The 22,840-nt window shown below is 38.1% G+C and overlaps 1 protein-coding gene across 1 annotated transcript in view; it reads right to left on the bottom strand.

Annotated features, from left to right (window-relative positions):
- Positions 1-17,937: 17,937 nt before the first annotated feature.
- The window catches only part of RGS5 (regulator of G protein signaling 5), a 53,552-nt gene continuing 48,649 nt past the window's right edge, over positions 17,938-22,840 (bottom strand). The window contains exon 5 of the mRNA XM_037825467.1: positions 17,938-22,396. Within this exon, the coding sequence (XP_037681395.1) occupies positions 22,235-22,396 (162 nt within the window). The 3' untranslated portion in view covers positions 17,938-22,234. The remainder of the gene's footprint in view (positions 22,397-22,840) is intronic.

Below are 22,840 nucleotides of genomic sequence, written 5' to 3'. Positions count from 1 at the left end.
TTTAAAAACAATACCACTTAAAATAGAATTTTAAAAATATGTAGGAATAAATTTAATGAAAGGCTTACTAATTCTCTGTAGTGAATATTAGAAAACATTCCTGAGAAAAATTAAAGACCAAGATAATTGAGGTATACCTTGTTCATGGATTAGGAGACTCACTATTATTAAGTTGTCAATTTTCCCAAATTTGATCTATGGGTTTAAAACAATCCCAGTTAAATTCTCAGTAGTTTCTAAAAATAAAAATTGGCATACTGATTCTAAAATTTATATGGAAATTCAAAGGTCTTAGAATAAACAAAACAAATTTGAAAAAGAGCAGTGTTAGAGGGTTTACACTATCTGATTTCAAGAGTTAGTCTTTACATTAATCAAGGTAGTATGGAACTGATACAAGCATAGTGACATATACAATGTAGCAATATATAAATATTTCATTGGTTAAAATTTTTAACAAAGGCATCAAATCAATTGTAAAAAGGAAAGTCATTTATAAAAATGACTCCCCTTGGATCATAAAACCCAGCAGATCCAATGATGCTTGAAGTGTCAGTGATAGATAAGGATGCTGTTTGGAGAGTATGTAAGACTCTTGTAAATCACAGAGCAGACCTTCAGGACTTTGGAGCAAAGCCCTGCTGTCTTTTGTGAATAACTACTCTCTTTTTGAGAAACAGCTTTTGACTGAATGCTTTGCCATGGGCCACTAAGTTGTCATACGACTTAAGCTGTTATCTGATTCACCAAGCCATAAAGTTGTGTGCACAACAGTAGTCCATCATCAAATCAAATGGAAATGATACATGATAACATGCTCAAGCATACCTTGAATGCATGAGTAAGTTGCAGGAGGAAGTGGCCCAAATGTTCATGGCCTCTACTTCTCCTATATTATCTTCTCAGCCCACATCTATGATATCATGGGGTACTGCCTATGACAAGTTGATGAGGAAGAAAAAACTTGGGCCTGGTTTACAGATGCATCTGTAGGTTTATCCCAAATGTTCACCCCTGAAGTGAACAGCTACAGTACCACAGTCCCAGTATGGGGCATTCTTGAAGAACAATGTTGAAAGGAAATCCTGCCAGTAAGTAGAAATCCATGCAATGCATCAGGTTGTTCATTTTGTCTAAAGGAGATATGGCCAGAGTTGTGTCTACACTGATTCATGATAATGGTTTGACTGGATAGTTAGGGAGTTGGAAGTCACAGAATTGGAAAATGGGTTACAAGGAGGTCTGAGGAAAAAGTATTTGAATAGGTTTCTCTAAATGGACAAACAATGAAGATATTTGGCTCCCATATGAATGTTCACCAAAGGGTGATCTCAGCAGAAAATGAACTTAAAAACCAGGTGTTTAAGATGACCTTTTCTGTGAACATTAATCAACCTCTTCTGCAGCTGCTCATGTTATTGACCATTAAGTTTATGAACAAATTGGCCATGGTGGCAGGGATGGAGGTTATCCATGGTCTCAGCAGCATAGACTTCCACTCACCAATACTGATCTAGCTAGGGTCACTGCTGAGTGCCCAGTAAGCCAACAGCAGAAATCAATACCAGGCCAAAATATAGCAACATTCCCTAGGGAATAAGTCAGTTACCTGTTGTCAGGATAATTACATTGGGCTACTTCCACCATGGAAGGGGCAGTGATTGCTTCTTATTGGAACAGACACTTACTCTTGATAAGGATTGCCCTTCTTATAATGCAATGCTTCTGACAAAACTACTATCTATGGACTTAAAGAATGTTTATCCACCAACATGATATTTTATACAGCATTGCTTCTAACAAAGAAACTCACATCACAACAATGGCCCCATAATGATGGAATTCACTTGTCTTACCATATCCCCACCATCCTGAAATACCTGGCTTGATAGAACAGCCTTGGTAGACTGGCTTTCAGAAGATATAGGTATCGATCAGCTATAACTTGTAGAGCTGGGAAATGTCCTCCAGTTTGCAATGTATGCTCAAATCAGTGTCCAATTTATGATGGTGTGTCTCCCATAGCCAGGATTCATGGATCTGGGAATCAAGAAATAGAAATAGGAATGATGCATCTCAATATTATCCCTAGGGATCTATTTTTAAAATCTGCTTCCAGTACATACAATGTAATACTCTGTTCATATAGAGATTTTAATTCCAATGGAAGAAATTCTTCCACCACAGGACATGACAATGATTCCGTTTAACTGGGGGTTGAGTCTGCTACATGGCTATGCATGTATGTATGTTCCTATTGCCAATACATGAACAGGTAAAGAAGGTTGTTGTGCTGATTGGGTCTATTGATTCTGACTATGATGGGAAAATTGGATTGTTACTACACAATGGGGTATGAAGAAGTATTCCTAGAGTGCAGGACACCTTCTAGGGTCCCTTTTAGTTCTCCTGTGTCCTGTGACTAAAGTGAATGGAAAATTACAGCAACCCAATTCAGGCAGGACTGCTAATGGTCCAGACTTTCAGGAATGAGAGTTTGGATGATCTCACCAGGCAAAAAACCATAACCAGTTTGAGTGCTTGTTGAGGGTGAAGGGAATATGGAATGGGTAGTAGATGAAGGTGGTTACAAATACCAACAATAACCATGTGACTTATTGCAGAAATGAAGACCATAGCAGTTGTATTTCTTCCTTATTTTGATATGTTTGTATACATATTAGCCATATATTTTGTTTTCTTCCCCTCTTTCCTCTTCTCGTCTAACTTAAGATGTGCTAATCATAGTTAATGTATATCTCAGTATTACAATAACAGGATATTAACTGGGATATGTGAATCAGCTATGAGTAAAGTGAAAATCACCCAAAGATAAACAAGGATTTTATATCCTTGTTCTAGTTTGCTAATGATGTGGAATGCAAAACACCAGAGATGGATTGGCTTTTATAAAAAGGGGGTTTATTTGGCTATACAGTTACAGTCTTAAGGCCATAAAGTGTCCAAGGTAACACATCAGTAATCAGGTACCTTCACTGGAGGATGGCAAATGGCGTCCGGAAAACCTCTGTTAGCTGGGAAGGCACGTGGCTGGCGTCTGCTCCAAAGTTCTGGTTTCAAAATGGCTTTCTCCCAGGGCATTCCTCTCTAGCAAGCTTGCTCCTCTTCAAAACGTCACTCACAGCTGCACTCAGTTCAGTCTCTTTGAGTCAGCACATTTATATGGCTCCACTGATCAAGGCCCACCCTGAATAGGTGGGGCCACCCCTCCATGGAAATATCCCATCAGTTATCATCTACAGTTGGGTGGGGCACATCTCCATGCAAACAACCTAATCCAAATGTTCCAACTTAATCCCCACTATTATGTCTGCCCCACAAGATTGCATCAAAGAATATGGCTTTTTCTGGGGGACATAATACATTCAAACTGGCACATTCCACCCCCTGGACCCCAGAGAAACATATTATTTCCAAATACAAAGTACATTCATTCCATCACAATATCACAAAAACTTAAATCATTTCAGTAACAAAAGTTAAGTACAAGATCCTATCAAAATCAATTACAGGCGTGGTGGGTCCTAAGGCATAATTCTCCTTTAGCTTTGGATCTGTGGACTTAGAACAAGTTATATGCTTCTAATATACAAAGGAGGGACATTCACAGGATAAACATTCCCATTGCCATAAGGAGAAAAGAGTAAGGAAAACAGGGTTAACAGGACCAAAACAGTTCCTAAAACCCGCAGGACAAACTCCATTAGATTTCAAAGTCTGAGAGTCATTTACAGAACAACGTTGCATCCTTGGGGCTTGAGAGAGTGGGAGTCTAACCCTTCCTAAGGGCCTTTGTGGCAGCCCTTTCCTCTCCAAACACTTGGGTGAGTGCTCCAACATATCCACACATTGGGGAGATCACCTTCTCGGCCCCACCCTCCTCAAACATCGGGGCAGCTCCCGGATTCCCTTCCATCTCTGGGGCACATGCTCAACTCCTTCAGAACAGTGTGGTGGCAGCCAGGCTCTCCCCAATTCCCTGGGAATGTGTTCCACCCTCTTTGGGACCTCGGGTGGAAAAACTCTTCCAGAGCTTCGAGGTGGAATGCCCACCGTCGACCTCTGGGGCAAACTCACCCTTTCCATGCATGTGGGCTTCTCCACTCTCCCAGCCCAAGACCTCTTGATTCCAGACCTCAACCTCCATGGCTCTGTCTTTGAAGAAATTTTTCCTTCAGTTTGTTTCTTGTCTGTCTTCTCCAGTCCAGACTGGCAATGGCTCTGTCTGTAAAGATCTGGCAAAAGTTCTGTTGGCTTTGCATGAAGCATGCAGGGGTGAAAGACATCAGACAATAGGACTTTCCACAAATCCTTTCTGGATAATTCCATCTCCAATCTTGGCTTGTACTGAAATGGTGGCTGGGTTCCATGTTTGGTTATGTCCTCATGTTGGGCTGTAGCTTCTGGGATTCCATCCCCTGGAAGCTCATAATTTTCCAAGCCATCAGCTTCTGGTTTCTTTGAACCCAAGAGTTCAGTTCTAAGTTTATCTCTCTCTGCTCACATTTTACTATAAGCTGCAAGGAGAAGCCAGGATACATCCTCCACATGTAGTCTGGAGATCTCCTCAGCTAAGTATTCCAGGTTGTTGCTTTCAAATTCCTCCTTCCATCTGACACCAGGACTCAATTTTGCCAAATTCTCTGCCACTTTAAAACAAAGATCACCTTTCTTCCAGTTCGCAACAACACATTCATCATTTCTACTCAAGTCCTCATCAGAAGTATCTTTAGAGTCCATATTTCCATAAACAGTCTCTTTAAAGCAGTTTTGGCCTTTTCTATCAAGCTCCTCACAATTCTTCCAGAATCTCCCCCTTATCCATTTAAAAAGCCGCTCTAACATGTTTGGTATTTGCAGACTCAGCAGCAAAAGCACCCCACTCCTGGTACCAAAATCTGTTTTACTTTGCTAATGCTGCAGAATGCAAAACACCAGAGATGGATTGGCTTTTATAAAAAGGGGGTTTATTTGGCTATACAGTTACAGTCTTAAGGCCATAAAGTGTCCAAGGTAACACATCAGTAATCAGGTACCTTCACTGGAGGATCGCAAATGGCGTCCGGAAAATCTCTGTTAGCTGGGAAGGCACGTGGCTGGCGTCTGCTCCAAAGTTCTGGTTTCAAAATGGCTTTCTCCCAGGACATTTCTCTCTAGCAAGCTTGCTCCTCTTCAAAACGTCACTCACAGCTACACTCAGTTCAGTCTCTTTGAGTTAGCACATTTATATGGCTCCACTGATCAAGGCCCACCCTGAATGGGTGGGGCCATGCCTCCATGGAAATATCCCATCAGTTATCATCTACAGTTGGGTGGGGCACATCTCCATGCAAACAACCTAATCCAAACATTCCAACTTAATCCCCACTATTATGTCTGCCCCACAAGATTGCATCAAAGAATATGGCTTTTTCGGGTGGACGGAGTACATTCAAACCGGCACATTCCTCTTCTGGGGAAATGGTAATTTTTTTTGTTCTGTGTGGGGTAGTCATGTCTTTTTAGACAGGAATGATTTTGTTATTGTCTTTATTGGAGATTAAGTATTTGATTTAAGTAGATCTATTTGGGTACCAAATTGACAAGGAATGAACTGTAGTGGGTTTGTGATGTATCATCTTGGCCACATTTCCCAGAATTCCCTTCTCTTTCCGGTTAGAGTAGGTCATAAGAAAAGCCTTCCTTGGGCAAGATTTGAAGGACTGAAGTGAAGCAAAAGCCATTTTAGCTCACATTCATTGTCGTTTGTCTGCTGTTACCTTCACTGACATGAGGCAATCCTCTTTCAGCTTCTCTCTGAGGTTTTTTCGTCTGGTGTGTGTGTTTAGCTCTGTGAAGAAAAGCCCCAACTTCTGCAGTACCCACACAACATCAATGTCAGAAGAATGAGACTTTGGAAGAATAAAGTCCTGCAGAATTCAGCTCATATTTGTGAATTCCAGCTTTTTCTTGCTCTCCTCTATTTTACAACCAAGTCTAATTCCTAACAACAATAGCAAAATCATATCTCTGAATTCCACCACCACATATCCTATCTTATTAAAATTTAAAACTAAAGAACTAAAATAAAATCTACCCAATGAGGCACTGATTTCAAGAAATGACCAATACAATTTATTTCAGAAAAATAGGAATATTTTAATTCTTTATAGGAATTTTTTAATAAGTGCATTTTACTTGCCAAATGAAATTTCTTTGAAACTCAAGTACAACTTAGGGAAATTTTTTCAAATGATATAGTAAACAATGATATTTTAAATACTTGAGCCTGTTTCTAGGAGTAGCAAGATGCCAATTATTACCTTTTTGAAGTCCATGAAAAGAAGCAGTAAACAGTGTTTCTAAACTTTCCTTTCATGGTGATTCAGTGTCAAAAACTGAGAAGCCCCAGAAAACTTTTGATTAGGTATTTTGATCAGATGCCACTTGGTCTGCATTAGGGAAATCCTTTACAGCCAGAGGTATTTCTTGACAGTACGGAATTGAGAGCAGTGTGTGATCATTGAATATTTGCAATTAATGAGTATAAAATTCAATGTTCTGGGGTAGGAGATTACAAACAATGAAATCCTGGAACTCAGCTTGATTTTAAGCACTGACATGACTAAGCATAACTCTGCAGCTGGACATGTGAAAGGATAATGAAATGGTATTTAAGAAGCTACTGCTTAAAAGGGAGGCAGTCACGGTAGCATAAAAGTCTTAGACTAGGAATCATGACATGTTCCTTTCTGGTTGTGGGTCTTGGGAAGATTATTTAATCTCCCTGAACTTCTTTCTTCAATTGTAAAAGAAGATAATTTTATCTGCCTTTCCTACCTCACAGGGTTACTATGAGGATCAAGTGAGTTTCGTTCCTTCATTCATTCCACAAATACCTTTTAAGTCCATAATTTATCAACGGCATGGTCCAGTCCCAGATTCTTGACTTATCAGAATAAATAGGACATGGAGTTCATAGTCTAAATGAATATAAGAAACACTGCAACCTTTGACAAGTTATTAAGCCTGTTTTATGATTTTCAAAATAGAAATGGTAACAATGACTTTTGTATTTATTTCCTGGGGTTATTGTGATAATGGACGTAAAATGCTTAGAAAGATGCCTTGCAAATAATAGAGATAAATATTTTTATTATTGATTTTAGTATGTTTTTTGAGAGAAGATACTAAGGAAGAGAGTCAACTCTACTTGTCAGAATACCTACATTAATAGGTGGACCTAAAGGTGAATCTTAAAAACAAATGACTCAGATGGGCGATAGTAAGGAAAGACCATGCAGATTAGAAGAAGGCATAGCACTAGGAATAAGGAGAATGAGTACGACTGTCTGCAGTGCAGTACCTGTTTGATTAACTCATTCAGGTAGGAGATAAAGAATAGTTACCATATAATGTGGCTATATGAACAAATTTATCCACTGTTCTATACCATACAGAGCTGGGGGCTCCCTCCTCTAGGATTCCATATCCATGAGCTCTAGAAGTCACCTTCCTTTAAAATTCTTTGTGGGTGTGTGTACTTGTATGTGTGTGTGTATTCATATATCGCCCCAACTAGATCCCAAGTTTCTTGAAAAGCAGTGGCTGAGTTTTATTTACACCTGTATTCCTAACTAGCATAGGATCTGACACATAGTCAGGACTTAGTAAATGAGTGTATATTGAACAGTAGTAATGTGTGCTGTTATTGAGTTCAGAATGAAGTGTGCACACGCAGAGAAGCTGGGAGCCACTGACTTTGCTGAGAGTGTTGGCAAAGTCTTCATAAGCAGTAATATCCATAAGGATCAGATCAGGATCTTTGTGTTTATCCTACTGCACTGCCATTTTCAAAGAGAAATTTTTCAAGCATTATGTGACTTGTTCCAGTGATCCCTCAAGATCTAGAAAATGTTGCTGTTTGTCTTTTGAAGCTTAGGAATGTATGTTTCTACAGCTGCTGATTTATTAACATCACTAGTGTTATACAAACCTGGTCTGTCTGGGCTGAGTTACAGCTTAGCCAGAGGAAACATATTTTATAAACCTAACAGAACACATAGTCTGACGAGCGTTCTTAAAGAAACAATAGAATAGGATATTTAAAACGGCAAATGTTTTGGAAAATCTCTATGACATTTTTGTGCTACTAGCGTAGACTATCACTTGCTTGTGCTTAGAGAATATATGGATTTCTCATAACAGCATAACTGAGAAACAGGGGCCCTGAGGTTCCAGCTTGTGGCTTAGAAGAGTGGAATTGGATGTAGGTGGGTGTGCTTTTTATCAGAGTTCTCCAAAGAATATATATGTAGGAAAATAACCTGGACATTGGAAAGCAATAGTTTTTGGAAACCATCCCCTAAAAATAGCTATGTCCTCTGAACTATCATTGTTAACTTCACACAATTTTATTCTGCTGGATATGTTCTCCCTAGATTTATACAGGTACTTGTAAAATAAAAATAAGCTAGCATTATATCTATTAGATCTTTAAGAAGATGAAAACGTAAGTTTGTGTTTAATAAAATGAATGGGTTATTTTAGCTTAGTTCCACTCCTTTACATGATACCATAGTTGTTTATACTTGTTATTGTAATCACTATTTTAGCTTAGTTACTTGTTGTAATGGTAACAACTGCACCTATGCTTGTTTGAATCCATAAAAACCCTAAACTCTTCAGACTCGGGGAGACAGGTTTGAGACTTTCTTTGCTCCTGTCTCGTTCTTGGTAGCCACGAAATAAAGCCCTTTCTCTCTCTGAAGCACCAGTGTCACTATACTGATTTCAGTGCACATCAGACAGAGAACCTGTGGTTTTCGGCAATAACAGGGATTGACTTGGGATAGGGGGTGGTAGAGTAGACATGCAGGCATATTTCTCTTTTTCCTAGTAATAGCTAAGGAGGTACTTACCCTCTCCACTCATGCCCCTGATGAGTCATATCAGCAAGATATAACAGGAAGCACATTGACCTAGATGAGGATTTGAGACACCAGCCATATTTTTCAGTTTATAAAACATTTTCATATATATTATTTCATGTACTCCTCATCACTATTCTGTGTTTAGGAAGTTGAGGTAGCCCCATTTTTGCAGATGAGCAAAACGATGCTCGGGGATTTACTTATGTTGCCCAAGATCATATAGAGAAAGAATCTGACCTAGAATTCAAATTTTATGATTCTAAGCCAAATAATACTGAGCCAACTGGAGGGAAATGCTGTTGCAACTAGAAAAGCAATTGTCCCAGCTCTAAAATCTAAACTTATCTATGCACCAATTTCTGAAATCTGCATTTACAGTTTAAAAGAGTCATTGATTTAGTTTTTACAAAAATTTTCCATCTGTATCTTTGAAATCTCTTGCAAGTTTATTGCCTTTCTTGAGGAATTAAGGTCTGAATAAATGCCTTTATTTTGATCTCAGCCACCATTATCTTCATGATGCAGATATTTTACAGACTGCTGATGAATAAGGTAAGAGGCTCAGTCCCCTTACACATCTAAAAATATATACCTTTTTAATTCAAATGCCTATTCTTAGCAATTCTGGAAGGACTTGGCTGGGAAGATTTATCAAGATGAGAAGCATGCAATCCTCAAAGGCCATTATACCTTTGTAGAAGAATAAAATGCAGCTTCAGAGGGTTAGGATAAGCCCTATTCCCACCCAGAATTAAAGTGAAACAGAAATGGTATTAGAATGAAAAACTACAGATGCAATAGCTATCCACTATTAAAAAAAAATCAATAATAGACCCTTTCTTCTATTTTTTAAAATGGTTATCAAATTTTCTGGGTTGTGTAGAGGTGAAGAACCTCATGGATGGCTGACCTGCTTATCCAGAGAAGAAGCAAAGCTGCAGAGCCAAGGATATTCAATGCACATCTGACAGGTGGAATAGGAGGCCAAATGCCTGGAGGGCTCCAAGTCATTGGCGGCCCCTTTTAGCCTCCTCTCTGACTTGGAATTTATTATATGGGACTGCAAGAATGGTGGGATGTGGGAGTGATATTGTTACCTGAGGGCATAGCTAAAAGCCATGGAAATTGGGAGGAGAGAGTTAATCTGAAAGTTTTCGTGTCTATATTTTTCAGAAGTTAAAGTACCAGACCTTTATTTTTCCAGTAACCTTCAAAGAAAAGAAGACCTAATCATTCCATACAATTATCCAATCCAATTGTTAGGGCACATTTTTAGTGGAAGCACAGAAGTAAAGGAATGACACCCATTTTGTTTAGGTTGAGTCTAAGGAGTGTGAAGGAAGTCTCTGGGAAAGATGGTATCTGTGTATTAATTCTTGAAAATTTCTAGATGTTAGCTAGATGAAGTAGAGGGAATACAGAGAAAGGAACTGCCTTGTCTGAAACCTAGAGTGAGAAAACAGACCACATTTGGAGCTCTTCAAGAATTTGCCTACACCTGGATCAAGATCTGGTTTAGGGAGGTCCAAAGACATGAAACTTTGTGTATCACGCTAAGGATTCAGGATGCTATTCTCTAGGGTAATGGCAATAAAAATTTTAGAGAGCGAGAACAACCTTTTAAGATTAAAAAAAAAATGTTCCAAGTTCTTTCCTCCCTCATCACCTAAAGGTTTTAAAGATTTTATGTGTTATTCCTCTTAGGAGAATTTGCATTTAAGGGAGAGCTCTTAAGTGTTGGGCAATGCTTAACAAAATGGAATAAATTGCAAATGGTAGTTTGCAGTTGGTGGTTAGGCAATTTAGGATGAGAACTTTGACAGCTCTTCAAATCCCTGCAAAGGGTAAACCTACATTGTAGCAACCCGTGGCCTGAGCAAAACAGGCCTGCAGTTCTTTGGTGCACAGCAGTCTGCATGACCTAGGCAGCTAAATGTTTAACCTATTGTCTTTCTAAGCCAGTAAAGAGAAAAAGGGTAAATTGACCTTAAAATGTAACTTTATGCAAGCAGGCAGGAAGTGAGAGGCTCTTAGTCTCACAAATAGTAAAATGTAATTGTTCAAGTGTTATTCTAGTCCTTCCTGCATCAACCCCCAGGTCAAAGTAACCTGTTCCTGCATGTAGGCTCCCCCCACGCTTAGGAGGGCCTCTGTCTTAAACCCTTATATAAGGCTTTCTGCCCTTTTTGCATTGCTTGGTCATCTTTCCTGCAAATGCAGTGCGTGCTTGGTCTGGGAGAGCGCTCATGATCTCTCCACAACTTCTCACCCTGTAAGTAAGCCCTGACTAGAAGTTCATGTGTCAGAAAATGCTCGTTGTCTTCTTTGGCCTCTGCACTGGCATGGCCCTCTTGGGCTGTGACACACATGTAATAGTTGTGAGAGTAATATGTAGGATTAAAGACTGTGTTGTAAATCTTTATTTTTACCTGGTGCTGTCAAGAACAGCACCATATAAAAAGCGTATATTGAGTACTGGTTTTCAAAAAAATGAGATTACAATCTGCAGACCTTAAACCTCAATTCTCAATTGTCTTCCCCTCAATCAGAATACTCATTTCCTCTAGCTGTCTTCAGAAAGGTTTCAAGAATTAAGCAATCTGTACTATCCTATCGAAGTTATTCATATTAAAGGATGAATGACAGACAACTTTCTAACAGGATATTACTTTTAAGGAGTAGTTTGTTAGCCTGAAAGGATATCTAATTGTAGAAATTTTTATAAAGGTAGCATTTGAGAAACAGGATTTTTCTGGGCCAACCCTACTGTTTTATAGGAGTCAAGAAATCGCCTCTCACTTAATGACATGCCACTTTCACCCACAGTAACATAATCAGCGCTAAGATGCTATTGGACATAATTCACTCTTTATTATTTGAGAAGATATTAATTTCATTTCTCTAGTATCTTTAAGTTCCAGAACTGGAGAACATCAATTATTATAGATTTATAGGTATCAAATGTATTATGTCATGAACTTTGTTCCAAAGACAAAGCTCCCAGACTGGAAATCAGATCATCTGTAAGAATGGTGCCATTATCCAGATGTATAACTTTGGAGAAATCATTTTATCTGTATAGGCCTCAGTTTGCTCATGTTTCAAATGGGAACTGGGCCAAATAATCTCTTAGGATGGCAGCATATTTTTTGTATGCAACAACTGTTACCTGACTGATCACCCAGGATAATTCAGCAGCTCTGGCTGTCTGGGCAGGTGCTTCTTTTGCTCTTAGGGCTTCATGTGTTTTTGTCCTCTCCTGTAGCACCCCACCCCCAATCTGCAGGCACCTCAGCTGAAAAGAATCTTTGCAGAAGGGGGGCTGGACTTTGGTCCTGGGCATAAGAGAACATCTGTAATGTCCAGCTGTGACATTTTCTAAATCTGGATTATTAAAGAAATTAAAATTGGTATAGAAGTTGCCATTTACGTTGCTAAATTAAAAAGCAGTCGAAATAAATGTTCAATTAAAAAAATAAGGGAACACAAATCTCTATCCTCATTCATTAAAACTTCTGGGTTCTAATTTCTCTTTAAGCATCTCTTTTATGCTTTTGCTAAATGCAAAAAGTTTTAGCATGTAGCAGCACAGTCTGAGGCAGGTATCTGTTTCTCATATGTCACAAACAGTTCCTTCCAGCAACAGACACAAGGCACCACTTCTTTAAGACATAGCTAGGACTTCTGGAGTCACCTGGGAGCACACCCACCCCTGTCTGCCTGCCTCAGATGCCAAATTCTCCTATGATGGTAATGATTTGGAAAGTGTGACCTCATTAACTTGAAGCCTGGTGGCCAAAGATTGAGTAAAGACTGCCTCATAAGCTTTACTTCTTAGTGGACTTCCCATTCACATATTTTATTATTTTAGCAAGTTAAAACATTAAGTTTAGGACTTGAGTGAACACTGGAAAAGGGAATGTGGTAGTTAATTTCATGTGTCAATTTGGCTAGGTTATGGTGACCAGTTATTTGTTTAAGCAAGCACTGGCCTGATTGTTACTGTTAGAATATGTCATGAATGGATTTATAACAATAGTAAGTTGATTGCATCTCTGACCTATTACATCTGCAGTCGACAAAGACAGTGCTTTCAGCAATGAGAGATGTCTCCTCATCCAATCAGTTGGAGGATTTAAGGCAAGAACTGAGGATTTCAGCAGTCAGAAAGAAGAATTTCTAGCTCTACTTCAGTCAGCCACCTTCTCCTGGGAAATTCAATATCACCATCATTGGATTTTCCAATTTATGTCCTGCCCCATGGAATTAGAACTTACGGATCCCTAAACTCACATGAGCCGAATACTGCAATGTATCCCATATACTTGTTTCTGTTTCTCTGGAGAACCCTGACTAATACAGTGGGAAAAGCAGACCAGAAACTTGCCAGATGAGCCTAATTCAAATGCAGCATGTAATAGAGACATTTGGTTAAGGTATTTGGAAAGTGATTTGTGGGCAAAATAATTTCCAAGGCACTGCTGCTTTAGAAAATGCAAAATTAGCAACATGGTGCTTTGGAGATGTTACAGCTTGGAGAGCTTGGCTTACATGACTTCGACAGATGATAGAATGGGTTCCTACCCAGGCAGTGGTTCATTTAGCATGTTTTGCTCAAATTAGAGCCAATAATCCTAATGTTTTGAGGAATTACTTATGGTTCCTTTGGTCTAGTGAACCAAACAGGCATCTGAGAGACAGATATGATCTCTAAGTTTAGCTCTGCCACAGATTCACATAGTGACCATAAGAAAATCACTTTTCTGGGTAAGGAGAAATCATGTAGGTAGAAAGAAGCAAAAAAATGAATGGATGAACAAATGAATAAATTCCAGGGAAAAGCAATGATAAGCATGCATGTGAGGGAGGGAGGGAGAGAGAGAGAAAGAGGGGAAAGATGGAGATAAAGAGATTGAAGAGTGTCTGTCTTGGCCTCTCACATCATCTTAGTTCTCGTTTCTAGTTCCCATAAGATGTAGCTATGTTCTATGTAGATGCAATGTCCCTGAATCATTTCAACACCACCCAATCTCTCCTTTAGTTTAACTATCTTGAATGAGTTTCCATGATTTTCTACCAAGAAGTATTGTCAGAATAGAGATCATCTGGGCTCCACTTCATCCTTCCCTGTGGCTCCCACATACAACTTTTCACAGATGGGGGAACTGAAGTCCAGAGGTGATTTTCTTGGCACATCCCTAATTTATCTGAGTCTCAGTTTCTGCTGAGCTTTTGATGAAGCTAGTAATATTATTGACCAAATAGTTTGTTTGGAGAATTAAATGAGATAATGAAGGGAAGTCCTTAAAACCATGTCTCATATAAAGTATATAATACATGTTAACTATTATTAGTGTTGATAGTGATATTGAAATCATTTCTTCTTGACCTTTTGGGTTATTGAACTCATTAGTAGAACTAATTTTCTGTACACACGTTTTACAATGAGCACATTTCAAATCCTGAATCATCATCAAAAAGTAGGACAGGAATAAAATATCTGGGTACTAGATGGGAAAGAACTGTATCAATTCTTATAAGCCAGTCCTCTTCCCCAGATAGGTGACATCCCATGTCCTACAGTTACATGAAACTCTTGAAAACTTCTTCTGAATCCTCTGAAACAAGAGCACAGATTTTTATTAATATCAGGAAATATTAGAAAAATGTTGATGTACAGGTTAATTTTGGTTCTTGTTTTTAATCAGGCTGCCCTTCTAACTGTGGGGAATTTGAGAGCATCACCACGTACCTAAGTGGGATTACTGACATAGAAAGAATACATTAGCATTTATATTTAGGAACTTTGCAAGTAAGTCCTGAAAATATCAGCTTCAGTAACTTTACTATAAGGGATAAATATTGCACGCAAACAAATTCTTTACAGGGCTAACTTGAGGAAGTTTTAAAAAAAAAAAGATCAGATGCCCATAAAAGTTTATTTCAGACCTAGACTTGCACCTCCATAGATTTTTTTTTTTTTTTTAAAGCTGGACTCAAACCATTTGTCAGATTCCACTTGCAAGTAAAAAAGTATAAGGAGAATTCTCTAATGATGAAATTCATACAAAATTTTTTCAAGGCATTCAACCTTCACTGGATTTTAAGATGGAATTTAGTGGTGGCCTAAATACAGTTTTCAAATAGATTCTTATCATATAATATAAATTTTGTAAAAATAAAAAAAATGTGGCAGCATAATATGTTGATACATTTTCTGGTCTGTCTCCCACCTCCCTCCCCATATTTGCTGTTGCCCTTTGACCTTACACAATTTAGGAAGCTTTCTGGAGAAGGAGGATTAGTGAACAACAAAGTCACATGGTTGGCTTTTAAATTTCAGGTGTAGAATGGAAAAAATGTTGATGAATATGTGATCAGGAGAGCCAGTTTTTCATTTATCTCTTGCAACCCCCCTAGACTAGATAAATATGCTAAACTAAGGCAAAAAGATGAAGAAGAGAAAGCGGGGACAAGATGAAAGGAAGAGATCGGTGGAGGGTACATGGGGAGATTAGCCCTGGAAGGAACTATGTGGATAAGAGGGGAATCAGGATCCAATGACCACCAAGTCTTCTCTTGAATGAACATCATCATTGGGGGAGGAGTTAACCTGAGTTGCCCTTTCGGTTCGTCCAGTGATGCCTGGCTCCTTCTTGACCATCCAAAAGGAATTAAACCTGCCTATGCCTTCAGACTTTGGTTCCCATCCAACCTCCCCATATATGAAGCCTCTCCTTCAACAGCCTGCACATGACTACCTTATTTCAGATCAGCAATCCACCAAGAACAAATAGAAAACATGGGCAAGTCTTTTTTTATCCCATTTGAAAGTACTGGAGAACTTCCAAGGCAGTGAGATATGTGGGGCTAAGATCCTGGTAAGAAGGGAAGCCCAAAGAGGTGAACTCTTCATCTGATGCCTTCTCCTGAAGAAATGTGCCAATTTTAAAGCTGCGGCTCAGAGACTAGAAGCCAAGCAATTGCTTAGAATGAAGTCTGAGAAGCTGAACAGATTTTTAGTAGACTCATGGTGCTTGCGAGAACAAAATCAAAGTTGTGGCTCCACCAAAAGATATGCTTAAAGCAGCGTTCTTCATAATAGCCCTAAACTGGAACAACCAAGCTCACCAAGAGTAGAATGGATAGATACTTCATGGTATATTCATGTAATGGAATACTAAATGCAGCAACACAGGCAAATCTCACAAACTTTGCTTTGAATCAAAGAATATATTCTGAATTATTTCATTTACGTAAAGTTAAAAACAGGAAAATTTCATCTCTGGTTTTATGTCAGAACAAGGAAAAAATTGTGAGGTGCTGTGAGGGAGATTCTTGCATCCTAGTAAAATTCTAAAGCTTGATTCATGTAGTTAAAAGGGTGTGTTCACTTTGTGATAATTCATTGTGCTCTTTTCTGTACATAAGTTTCAGATCAATTTTTTTAAAAAGGATTTATTTTAGAAAGCATATAGACGTCTCTTTGGGGTTTTCAACCTCTTCTTCGCAATCACCTCCCACCATCAACAGCCCCACAAAATATTTCCCTGCATCCTTAACAGTTATGCTTGAATGGAAGATTGCTTACTGCCTACAATATTTTAACTGACTAATACGTGCTCAGTCTGCTCCTTGGCACTGAGTTGGTGGTGCCACATAAGACACTGTAATCTTGTACACTTCTAAGTCTAGTCTTGAGAAACATCCATCAAAGAGGCAAGAAAAAACAGAACAAAACCTCCTTAACTCATTCACAGCTATGAAGCATAGGATAGGATAAATGCTTAATTTGCATCCTTGGTTTCATCTTTAGACTGACAATTAATTCAGTACTGGCACATGAAGACTCTCAATAAATATTCATTAAATGAATGGATTTTCGGAATCTTATTGTTCATAAGTAAACAAAAAAAACCTAATCAGATGAAAACAAAATGACATACCTTGTAAAAATGATGTTCCAAGGGCTAAGCACTGAATCTAGGGTCATAGAAATGGGCTTCTTGAACCAGGATTTCAAATCTTTCACCAGCGTGAGAAGAAAAATGGATGACTTACAGTCACAGAACATTGCAGGTTCCAAATGATGTATTGGTCTCAAACACTTCCTAACAGAGATGACATCTAGGTCACTAAGTTGTTGTCACCTGAATCCAAGGGAAAGTAGTCAACAGAGTATATGAAAATGGCCCATTTTTTGTCTCCTTTTCTGTGTTTTGCATGTCAGGCTTTATTACAGTTAATTCTTATTATGATAGGAATCCTTCTAATTGATACAGGGTTCACCTGGTATAAGAAGCATGGTGAAGAAATAAGCTTATTTTAAGGAAGAGTATTTCAAATGCTTGGGAGTCAAGAAGGACTCAAATGAGACTGTTACATAGATATGTATTTAATATAATATATATGATGGTGGTTACAGGTACATATTTGGTGTTTTATTTATCAAGAAGTATGAGTCACATAACACATGAAGTATTGGATACAAAAACAAAAGATACAATTCTTCTTGAATGAAAACCTTATGGGATAAATGCTGAAACAAATGGATTTCCAAACCTTCCATTTTTACTCACTTCTCTAGGCTGTGTGACCTCAAGAAGAGTTGAGAGTTGTGACATTTTAAAATAATTTGGGTCCCCCAATTCCTGATACTGTATGACAGAGAAAAAAGAACTTTTGTCAAAAGTTATCCAGATTATTTGTCTCCAAGGAGACAATTATTTGATCTCCACATTCCCTATCTTTTGTCTATTCCCATGGACGCTTAGCCTATACATTTTCCTACATAGGGAGTGAAATGCTTTTAATCTATTTGTAGTACAATTGTGGCTAGTCCTATCCATTTCAAATATTTCTTTTTGCTGGGGGAGAAGTGGAAGCGAGATACGGAAGTGGTATGAGGAGGAAAAATATTTCAGGTGAGAGAACAAGTAACTTGTAAGAGACTTATTAAACTGGACATGAATGTTGAGAAGTTGATTTGTAGTTTCTTTACTAGAAAAGTAGGAAAAGATTATTATTAAACAGTAAAGTGGGGGATACTCTTCCTCAGATTTTTTTTTTTTTTTTTTGCGTGTCACACTCTGCTATGAGTTTCCATTCAAAGTTATGAATGTCTCTTTAAGCAGAAAAGTTGACCTTTCCAGTTCTAGGATGGTAAAGTAGAAAGGGCCAGCCTTTCTTTCAGCATCTATTCCTCTATCCTGTCATATGACCTATTTGGGTGAAAATGTGTTTAACATAAGCAGCAGCTGCTAAATCCTTAACTAAAGAGTCTTGCACAAAGCAAGTGTTAAATGCAAACTTACCTAATAGAATGGAGAGACTAGAAATTCAGTCAGGATATACTGATATACACCAAGACCTACGTCCAAGACCTACATACAGTTGCCTTGCCCTTGGGTTTGGATTTGGGGATGTTGGAAACTGAGTTCCCCACTCTCTGCTTTCCAGCATGTGCGAGCCAAATTGAGAAAATAGATTCTCCAGATTTGTCTCTTTTCTAATCAAGACTCTACAGGCTGTTAAAGTGAAGTTTCTCCTCTAGCTGCATGTGAGTAAAAAAATGCCTTCTTGCAAATCTGGAAAATGACAGCAAGAAACAGTTTGATTTTCAATAACGCTGAGCTACTCTTAAATGTTTCTTAGCCATGGGATTAAAGTTTTGAGAATTTCTTTACCAAATCCTGTCTTTCCTTTCTCCCCTTTCTTCTCATGATCCTACTCTCATCCAAATCTGTAAAATTCCTAGGAAACAAAGGAAAATGACCTGCTATGATTTCAGGAGTAAAAATCACTTCTCTGAAATGTAATTAGCCTTTTAAGTGATTCTGATATTATCAATGTTTTGAGAGCATAGATAATTCTGCAAGTCTTGGCAAGTAACACCTATTAGTTAATTGTTAATGGTTGAGTGTTTAGTGAAACTTCCAAACATCTGTCAGTCTTTGGGAAATAACAATAACACCCTTCTATCAAAATGGAGTATGTACAAAGGACACATCAACCAAGTAAAATCCATGACTTTGTAGAGAATAAGAATAAAAACCATTTCTTTCGCCAAGTTCCTGTCGTTATGTACTAAAAACTTAAATCTACTTAAAACATAATTTATACAATAAACAATTTGAGTACAAGGAGTATGGGGGTGGGGCACAAAATATTTTCTTATGTTGACTCTACTGATTTAAAAGTAATGTGATTGAAGTGTCTCAATTTGTTCTGCAATCCAGGTGTCTATCTGGGAGAAAGAAAATGTGTTGTGTGTGTGTGTACAGGGAAAGGGTGGGAGCTTGTTCACATCAACAAGCATTGTTTTAGCAAATGAACATAGAACATAGTCTCCTAGTTTATTCTAGTCAATAATCTGTCTCTTTGTCCTGGTCCAGTTTAACTTCTAGTCTCACTCCAACCCCAAACTCCATCAAACTCAGACAGAATTACCTGGGCCAATCTTAGGTTTCTCTCAAGAATGAGAAGCATTTATTCCTGTTCCTATTGACCACAATTTGGTTCCACCACCTCTGTACATCCCAAACCCACTTACAACTGTAGTTACATTTCACAAGTAAGGAAAATGCAAGCACCACAGGGATCTTGCATTAAACCTCAAACGTTCCCAGGCAATTTACTCAAGGGAGAGTGGGAGGAAGAGAAGGAGGAGGAGGGAGTAATAAACAGATGAGACACATTTTTTTTTTCCTGGAAATATCATCCCAGTTTTTCTAATTTCCCAGAATTATAAGAATGTATTTTCATTGTATTACCATGGAAACTAATAGTAACACAGGTTTTTTTCCTTTTCTTCTAAGTTTAAAAAAAAGCTTTCAAAGAAATTTTCTAGGGCAATTTTAATTGCTATGTTTTATTCTCATTTTCAACTGGAGTATTTGCATTCTTTTAATTTCATTATGTCATTTGCTTGAATAGCTTCTGATCTGTAGGTGTGTATGTATACACTTAACATTTTTTGGATCCATACATGTGTATGTATATATTTAATATTTTCTGACTACAGGGCATTCTTTTTGTCCTTTATGGCACTGTCTGTCCTCATGGTTTCCTTTCCTGCCTTTTGCCTCCCAAGTTCATCTTATGAAAAGGTGAGTCTCTTCTTATCCTCCACTGACAATTCTACTCACTCGGGGGTACAGTCAATTTGAGTGTTTATAACATCAGCCAGCTGGATGAGATCTGAAATGTCTGGTTATTTCTCTGGACATTTTCAAATATCTGGATATTTTAAATAATGTGAATAAAATATGTGAATTTTTAACTACATTGGATTTTTTTTTCTTAAAAATGTTTGGCATCCAAGAAAAAAATAACTTGTCTAGATTCCTGAGTTCTTAAGATTTCTAGCTGCATTAGAAAGTAAAGAGTTGGCAATTTCCTACTGATTTAGAGCAGTGTGAGGGATGATGAGGGAGGTGATAGAGGGACATCATCCTGGAGCTTCTTATCTGTGTTACTGGTCAGCCCTCCACAATGTATGTATGATGAGAACCTCACACTCACAATGCTGATCTGGCCTAACTTACTACTGCTTCATGAAAGGGGTTTCTTGAAGTGGGAAATATTGACAAATATGAATGAACTCACAAGACTGATAGATCCAGTCCCTCCAATCTGTTTTCAGAACATGGAATGGCAATTATTCAGGTAAGGCATATTATCCTTGGAAATAACAAAAATAGGGAAAACCCAACAAACACCTCCAGTGTTTACCTGAAGAATAGAATAATATAATCAGCTCGTTTTCAATATTTTTAGGAAATAACTGAATAAATGGGCTCTAAGCATATGAAACTAAGAGTGTATCAGTGAAAAAAGAAAACAGAAAAGGGAAATACAAGACTAAACAATGTAATCTTCTACTTAAACATTTCAGAATTTTATTAATCCTTTTTAAAACACCCTCTTTCTTTTGAATTAACTCAGCACCCTCATCTTGATTATCCCCATACATGGCTTAGTTTGATTCTTTGTTACTAAATATGCAAATCATTACTTAATCAAATCTAACAAGGAGGGGGAAAAATATGTAGTAACACATATAATGAAATACAGAATAAAATGTTTAAACCTACTAAAAAATACCATGGCCATATCAATTATCTGTGCCTGAAGCATATTAGGATATATGAATAAATGTGTATTTGACTGTAAGTACAATTCACTAAAGCAGGAAGCAAAATAGTGAGGGAAAATTGGGGTTGCTTAAGGACCACATTGCTTTGCAAAATGTAGGGTACTCTATAATCCTGCCTCCTCACATAGAGAGCCTCCACGCATAGTTAAATTGATTTTACAGAGATAATTTGGTAGTAATCCTTTACTAAACAAATAGATGGCATCACAGGATGATTAGCCAGTAAAGGCTTGACATTATTTTCACATATTAGTGTACGACCCTCTTGATATTGAGGCGAGAGACCACTGCAATGGACAGCAACAGTTTTATTTTACATTTTGAAATTTTACACTTACAAGGATTTAAAATATTTTGAAAATTGAAACTCTAGGCCTAGATCCTAGGGGTATAGCTACTTTTATAAAATAGTCCATTGTTGATCTTAGGTCATTGATTTAATACAGATTTTGACAATTTTATGGGAGGGGGTGAGGAAGGTGTAAGGAAAGAATCAATACGGATTGTGTTCAGATTGATTTTGTATAAACACAACATATTTATCATTGCATCTCCTATTTATAATCTATTGCTAACATGAAGATGTTCTAAGGGGAAGGTCAATGTTTTAAGTAATGCATTTGCTTTTTAAAAAAATCAAATAATGGCTATCTCAAAATAATGTTGCCATCTTTTACTAAATAAGTTCATAAATAATTAGAGACATGATCCCCCGGGGGGTCATAATTAAGTTTCTATGAAATTTGCCTTTGTACATCCATATTCTTTTAAAGACCAGTTTAGGTGGAGATCCATTACCTAAATCAAATTGACCCACAATCAGTGGTATCATATTCTCATCTTATATTTATTTCTTTAGTCAGGAATTTTCTGTGATTCTTTCTGGCTCTGACAACAACAAGCTGAGTAGGGGGCACTTGTTAAGAAGGGGGCAGGAAGGAAAAATTGGCAAAGGAAGGCATGCAGACAATAGAAAAACATCCAAAACAATGTGGACAGAAGAGTAAGCAACACTCCCTGGGATTTTCCCTGTTTGGGTATCTTTGAGCAAAGCTGCTATGGAAAGATGTGTAGATTACTAGAAAACACAGGGGTACTGCTGACGCATAACTCACAGGATGATACCCACAGCCTGACTAAACTGCTACTCGACCAACTCCAGGTAAAACTCAGAGCGCACAAAGCGAGGCAGCGAATCCTTTTCCATCAGAGCATGGATTCTTTTCTGGGCCATGTCAAAGCTGCTCAAGGAAGGCTGCACCAGGTTCTTCATTGTGATGTCCTTGGTGAAGTGGTCAATGTTCACCTGTGGATGAGGAGACAGGGTCCTCAGTCAGCCCTGGTTGCAGGTTTTGATGAAAGGTGGGGAGCAGGGGGGAAGTTCTCACCAATGAAACAAATGAGGAGAGGAGAGTCATAAGTGAGATACATCACTTCTACTCTACAGGCAGTGGGATAGGCAGTATTAGGGTCCCTGGTGTGCCAATAAACACCTGACTCAGGTGATAACCAACCAATGTTAGGCACACACCATGTGCCAGCCCCTCCATCAGCCACTATCACATGTATACCTCATTTAATCCTCACAACAATCCTAAAAATGCTTCCTCCCTTATACAATCTGTATATCTATATATTTGTATGCATCATTTATATCTATATCATCTATGTCTATATGTATCTGTGCTAGAGTTCTCCGGCACTCAGAAGACTTTGAGCTCAGAGAATTAGGGTGTGGCTATAGGTCAGA

Source organism: Choloepus didactylus, chromosome 2 (assembly GCF_015220235.1).
Source record: "Choloepus didactylus isolate mChoDid1 chromosome 2, mChoDid1.pri, whole genome shotgun sequence".
NCBI classification, from domain to species: Eukaryota; Metazoa; Chordata; class Mammalia; order Pilosa; family Megalonychidae; genus Choloepus; species Choloepus didactylus.
The sequence above is the reverse complement of the archived record's forward strand: the minus strand, read 5'-3'. Positions and strand labels throughout refer to the sequence as shown.